This window comes from Nicotiana sylvestris, chromosome 5 (assembly GCF_000393655.2).
Source record: "Nicotiana sylvestris chromosome 5, ASM39365v2, whole genome shotgun sequence".
NCBI lineage: Eukaryota > Viridiplantae > Streptophyta > Magnoliopsida > Solanales > Solanaceae > Nicotiana > Nicotiana sylvestris.
The window spans coordinates 70,409,708-70,416,858 of record NC_091061.1 but is presented as its reverse complement, the minus strand read 5'-3'; the positions used below and the strand labels follow the sequence as shown (position 1 = coordinate 70,416,858).

Here is a 7,151-nt window from a genome sequence, read left to right as displayed (position 1 = left end):
GAAGCACTGTCTCCATCTGCATTGCATATGGCTACTATTCTGCCTTCCGAGACTAAGCTCTATCTCCATCTACACTTGCATGACTGAAATATTGCTGCTTTATTTACGTTCTGCATGGCTGAAATATTGCCACTTTATTTACGTTCTGCATGGCTGAAATATCGCCACTTTATTTACGTTCTACATGGCTGAAATATCACCACTTTATTTACGTTCTGCACGGCTGAAATATCACCACTTATTTACATCTCCATGGCTGAAATATCGCCACTTTATTTACGTCTTGCATCGGCTAAAATATCGCCACATTATTTTCACCTTACATCGGCTGAAATATCGCCACTTCATTTAAATCCTGTATCGGCTGAAAGATCGCCACCTTATTGCATTTCATGGGCTGAAAGATCGCCACCTTCTGCATCTCATGAGCTGAAAGATCGCCAAATTGTCCAACGACGTCATTGTTCAGAGGCACCATTTTCATAGCCCGAGAACACCATGCCATGGCCTGAGGACCCCCTTTTCATCTTTTGCATATCATTATTCAAAGGCATCATGGTTCGTAGGCATCATTCTCATAGCTCGAGAACATCATTTCATAGCTTGCAAATCCCTTATTATACGCTGCATGGCCCAGGATGTCATGGTCTCAGGACGTCATCCTAACCGTCCAAAGACAACATTCATGGTCTGACGGGAAATTGCATCATGTTTAATTTTTTGCACAATATGCACTTGTATTGCTTATTTGCAGGTAAATCGGCTAGCAACAACTGTCTCAGCAAGAGCGATCCCGCTCTAGTTCCCGCGGTCCTACTAGACTTTAACCATCCATCCCAACCCGAATATCTCACCCGTTCTTGAAAAAATCTCCATTGGCATATTCCGCCGACGAATCCTGAACTACATATAGACTAATTCCTGTAAGACCAGGGATATGTAGGCAGCTCAGGAACCAGAGCACGGTCGACCTCTTCAAACCATTTTTTCGGTCAAATTGGCTATCATATCTTTACCCGACAACTCTTTCATCCTTCTCGGGTAAAAAGGGGCAACTATTGATACCCAATTTTTCCCTGTATATTTTTATATATGCAAAATACTTTCAAGATAGCATATATATGCATATATAAGTATGCCCAAGTATTTTAGTATTTTTTCCTAATTTTTAAAGATTTTTAAATCAATTTATTGCCCTATTTTAACAGTACAAAAACCAATAATTGTTCCTCAAATTATCATTTTGGTGATTAATGTATTTTATTCCCATATTTATACCAAAATATATCTAAAGTAATTTTTGCACATTTTTTACAAATTTATTTGGTATTTTAAAAACTAAATTGCATATAATTGCAATTTTAGCTTATTTTTTGATTTAAATGCGTTTATGATTACAAAATTGATTTCAATGTTTTTTTAATTTAATATTTGGGTATTATTAATTAATTTAGTACTTTTAATTTGTTTCAAAAATTATTTTACCTATTTTTTATAAAATACAAAGGGAAAAAGTGGCTATTTAAAATCTTGCCCTAACTATTTCAATTTTGGCCTAAAATAAGCCCCCAATTAAACCCCAATTTCATTTTCAAACGGACTAGCCCAATTCAATTTAATCCGCCCCTGACCCAACTAAAATCTACCCGACCCAGACCCCCTTTTATCCTGGCCGTTGATCTCAGAGATCAACGGCCCCTACCTATTCTTGCCTTTTTAATCCAAACGACTACCCTAATCCCCTAATTTCTCTTCTATCAGCCGCCTCTAAATGCTCCACTCCCTCAAACTCTCTCAAATGTTCTCAAAACCCTAATCGCCTCCTACCGTCTTCAACCTCAAAATCACCGGAATCCATGGCTTCTTAGGCCATGGAAGCCCTACACTCACCCCTCCTTGCTCTTATACGCATGGTACTTGGAGGTTTGATGTTTGACCTCGAAGGTTTCCGCTCAAATCTTTGCCGATTCAAGGTTCTACGGCCATTTTTGGCCTTGCTCCGACGTACAATGGTGTTTTGAGCCTGGTTCTGACTTCTCCGACTTAGATCGAACCTTCTCAAAGCCTTTCTCATTTTAGGGTTCCTCTGAAACCCTAACTATTCGAGGTTTTTCTCCGATTTTTTCTTAGATCTGTTATATGTCTATGCTCTATTTGAGTTTTGAAATGCTTGAAATGTTTCTCTGACTTTTCTTTGCGTGTATTTGTCTCTACTGTGCTCATATGTTTCCTTTTTACCATGCATGTTCTTTTACAGCTTTCTTATGCTTTCATTCTACCACACATGTTCTTCTATGCTTTCTATCTTTCGTTTTCTTACTGTGTTTCTATACTATGCTCTCACATGTTTATCTCACCGTGTTTTCTTATATGTTCTTTTGCTATACTTTTCGGGTGTTCTTGTGTTCTTCTACTGTATTTCTCTACTAAGTTTTTAAGTCTCTTTGTTTGCCTTCTACTGAACCTTGTTTTAAGTTTCTTCTAAAAGACCCGTTTAAGCATGTTTTCCTCTACTGTTTCTTTTACTCTCATTATGCTTCAAATTTCTTCACTCTGTTTGCTTTGAACTTTCTACTGAAGTTGCTTGTTTTCTCATGAGTTTCTGAAAGAAATCTCTGAGCCTGTTTTGACTGGCTCCCTTATCTCTGTACTTGACTCGAGGTGGAAACCCTAGAATTTGGGGGTTCTGCCGAGGTTTAGTCATGTGATTGAACTAGGGTTCTGTTTGAGAACCCTTGACTCTTTCAGACTAATCTATGAGTCTATGAACTAAGTTTGAACTTCTTTGTTTGCACACAATTCTGAGCTTTTTTTTTTAATTCCTCTACACTAGACTCTTCTACTGATTGGCACAATAAGTTTCTCTCATGTTTAATGTGTCTGTTTCTTTTTATATGTGATGAATATTTCTTCAAAAAGGTTTTCCAACTTGTGATTGATTTAGAATTCCTTTTAATAGGTCTAATTGATTGTTACTGATTTCACTTAAGTAAAACCTTTTCCACCTTTCTGACTTGGTTCATTCATACCAAATCTGTGAACTCTGATTTCCTGGTTGTTAACTGATTCCCTTACCGTATTTGCACAAACCGTATACTATCAAGACCCTGTCCTTAAATAACCTTTATGTATTTGCCTCTAATTTACTACTTTGCACAAAGTATTTGATTAATTTCTTTCCTTAATGGGTTTATACCCGTTTGTAATCTGAATCCCTTAATTAAAGGGAAAACTTGTGTAATTGATTGACAATCAATTTTGAAACTTTTCTCTTACCTTATTTCTTCTTGCCTTCTACACTATAAAAGGGCATGACTCCTTTCTCACCAGAGGACACTTTCAACTCAACACTTTTACACTTCAGACTTCACAGTTTCACAATCTCTTCTGAACTCATACTTATAGTATTCTGACTTCCTATTTACACTTTGGATTTTACAAGACTAATGCTTTCTTCTTTACTTGTCCCTTTGAAACTGGTATGTCCTAACTTAATTTTCAGCATCACCCCAATGTGTTTACTTACAGTCTTTATATCCATGTCTACTTCATTTGTTCTCTGTAAAGTTTAGCATCTAACTTAATATGCCTATGTGCTACTACTTGCCTCTTTCTGCGAACACTTGCTCCCTATCCCATTACCCCTATGTGTTTGTAAGTCGAGACTTAGGGCATGACAGCAGGAATTGTTGTCTACGAACTGAGTTTTGATCCCCTGAGGTGTTAACCTCTAAGTAGGCTGGAGGGTGTGCCAGTAGGTCTCATTGCTGGGTATGCCCCTTTTGCCTGCTCTTCCTGCAAATTCCCCACTCCCCTATACCCCTATGTGCACTGGTTTTAAGTTACTTCCTTCTCCTTTCCCCCTCTCAGAACTCTGCACTTGCACTCACTCTTAGCTTCTAAGTTCTGCCCCCTCCTGTGAGCCTTGCCTTGGGACCTTGAGTTCCCTCTGAACTTGGACACTTGAGGGCTGGCCCTTCCACACTGCACTATGACTTAATCCTGCAATGTATTTGAATTTGAGCACTGCCCGAGTCCATATGAGGCTCTTAGGGAACTCTAACATATCCAAATGAGAGAAAGGCTTTGGATCTTGATCTTGGGAGTTGGTTTACTTTATACTTCAGACAGGAAGTCTGAGTCAGGCTCTCCTTGGTTGTAATTTTCAATATTCTGATGTATTTTCTCTATTTTATTTTTTGATTGTAATAACTTTGTAATAAACGTTTGGGGTGATTAGTGAAAAGGGAGGGGTAACCATGCATGCAAGGGGTAGACGTCCTGCTCATAGGGTTTTCTTCACTTCTGCATTCATACAGATACCTTGCCTATAGTATCTGCACTTCTGCGTTCATGTAGATGTCCTGCTCATAGGGTTTTCTGCACTTCTGCATTTATAGATATCATGCCTATAGGCTTATTAATTTCTGCAGATACCATGCCTATTTCTGCATTCTCATCTTTAGATAACACGCCTATAGGTTTATTAATTTCTGCATCCACGTAGATATCCTGCTTATAGGTTTACTTACAGAATTCTGCACTTGCATATAGACACCATGGCTATAAGAATTCCTGCGTTATATAGACACCATGTCTATAGGTTTATGCATTCATATAGATACCGTGTCTTTAAGGTTTTCTACACCTCTGCATTATATAGATACCATGTCTATAAGAAAGTTGTGCATCTCTCATATAGATACCATGCTCGTAGTTAACTAGAAATTCAAATCCTGCATATGCATCCGTCACTAGACAAACCTGTCTATAGGATTTAATAACTAACAACATTTAGATGCCATAGGATTTCTGCACTCTTGCTACGTCTGTAAAAATGTTTAAAATCAACAATGCCTAGAAACATGCCTATAGGAACTATCAACTAAATATGAACCGCCTCACTCGTTTTAAGTTAAATTTGTCAGTAGTAATGCATTATCAACTGCAGAACTTGTATTATTCTGTTAAAAACTGGCAACCTTTCTGTAATCAGTTTACTTCTTTATTTCTGAAAGCAGTAGATATTATGCCTATAGGTTTCGCCTAATACTTAGGCAAGCCATAAGGTAAACTTGTCAGATTTTGTCAATTACAACCAGTAGGCAGGCCTGATTCGGATTTCTTATCTGAAATATGTAATAAATCAGTCTGTCTCAACCTTTTAAGTTTAATCAGACCTTAATCAATACGTGCAAGACATGCTAAACTATATGCTTCCTTTGATTCAAGGAGGTCTGTTTGGGACTTATTTGTTTATGTGTCTCCCTATACTTGTTATACGTATTTTTGTTTGCCGCCCTAGTATTTTTACCTTTAAAACCACAAATAAGCCAACTTTTACTTCATTATAGGATTAGTAGTCTCAATTACCTCCGGGGCTGATAGGATTGGGGCGGGTAATAGCATGCAATAAGTAAACGAGACTATTCCGTGCTTTAATACCTTAACGGGGAGGGAAAGGGTAGATATGGATATGATGACCACACGATAATGTCATGTGTAACCCCTCGTCGAGGAGCAATTACCAGACATTGTGTGGGGTGATCCATATTATTTATAAACCTAGGACCCCCTTCCCTTTACTTGTTTATTTCGTTGTTTACCTTTCAGAATTTCAAATCGTTTTTCTCAAATTTCAGCTTGCCTTTCACTTGTTTTAATTTTATCTATTTGCAAACATTATGTGAAAACCCCCTCATATTTGAAACTCTTACTTGCTTACTTAAAGTCACAATTATAGTATGGCTGGGAACCACACTAGTGGATCCTGAGGGGTGCCTAACACCTTCCCTTCGGGATAATTTCATGCCCTTACCCAATCTCTGGTTTTCTAAATCAAACTCTTCTTAGTATCCTAATGCACTTTAATCATTAGGTGGAGACTCTTCATTTTTAATAACCGTTAACAGAGTTGTCAATGTCATAAACCCAATTTCGCGAGAAAAAGAGGGCGCGACACCAACCAAAGACAATAGTTAGTAAATAATCTACAAAAATTGTAATTATTTCATAAACTACAATAAATATAAATCTTTACCTTGTAACATCCTCTTGCATTATGATTTTCATCACCACACTGTCTGCACGTTATTATAATTCCCTTCCTTGAACTACTCCACTCACCTTTCCTCTTCAAAGCTTCATTAGCAACCTTATTCCTCTTTACTTTGGGTCTTCCAACCATCTTGACAATTTCAGGTGGCTCCATGGCCTGACTAGGCAGAACTTTCCAGAATTGCACCCCTCTAACAGGCTGAATTTTGTACTTGTATGTTAGCAAGTAAGCCTCCTTACTACACCACCAGTGTATTTGTGTCACTGGTTCAATCTTCTCATGCATCAATGCCTTAATAGCATGGGGACAAGGTATTACAGATAAATCCCATAACCTACAGGTACATCTCTTCTTCTCAAGATTCATTGTATATTTGTCTTTACCTTCTGTTATTTCATAGCCATTATCTCCATTAAATTTCAAAGTGCAAGCATGTGATATTGCCCTATAGTCGTGATATAGTTTCATACATGGTGGACTGAAATTGTCATTCCAGCTCATAGCTTTGCCTTCATAGTCTGCAAGCCTTTCCATTACCTTGATCCTTATGTTCTCCAACATATTGATAATTGGCATATGTCTAGCATCTAGAATCCATGCATTGAAGTACTTAGTAAAATTATTATCCACCATTAGATTTTTACATTGTGTATCAAAGTAGGCTCTACACCATGCTTTTGGTGGATAGTTGATCAAGTCCTTTGCAACATCCTCTGACATCCCCCCAAGTTTCAACAACTGATCTTTAACTCTTCTTCATAAGTACTCCAAGCACACCACCACATCAACTTCCTCATTTCCCCACTCCTCCATTTTTTTTAACCAGTTGGCTTCAATGTGTCTAGCATAATACCTGTGATGAGCATCAGGTAGTATAGTGCTCACATCATCTAATAACCCCTGTGATTGTAGATGAGAACAGAAGAAAAAATAGAAAATTAAACATAGTTGAAACAGATGAGAACAGAAGAAAAAAATAAAAAACTAAACATAATTGAAACAGATGAGAACAGGGCAAAAAATAGTAGTTGAAATAGATGAGAACAACAGAAAAAATAGAAGTAAAAATAGTATTGAAAACAGATAAAAATAG

General features: G+C 37.5%; 1 protein-coding gene across 1 annotated transcript; it reads right to left on the bottom strand.

Annotated features, from left to right (window-relative positions):
- Positions 1 to 850: 850 nt before the first annotated feature.
- Positions 851 to 6,778, bottom strand: LOC138868797 (uncharacterized). The gene is made up of 2 exons (XM_070146368.1): positions 6,127 to 6,778; positions 851 to 921 (listed from the first exon to the last, which is right to left on the bottom strand). Exons 1-2 carry the CDS (start codon positions 6,776 to 6,778, stop codon positions 851 to 853), a joined length of 723 nt encoding a protein of 240 aa, XP_070002469.1.
- Positions 6,779 to 7,151: the final 373 nt, after the last annotated feature.

Excerpts from the sequence above, each read along its gene's own strand:
- LOC138868797 (XM_070146368.1), bottom strand. The coding sequence starts at position 6,778 with ATGTCAGAGGATGTTGCAAAGGACTTGATCAACTATCCACCAAAAGCA. Across the intron at positions 922-6,126 it reads TGAAGCTTTGAAGAGGAAAG|GAATTAGTCTATATGTAGTT; the intron begins GTGAGTGGAGTA and ends CTGGTCTTACAG.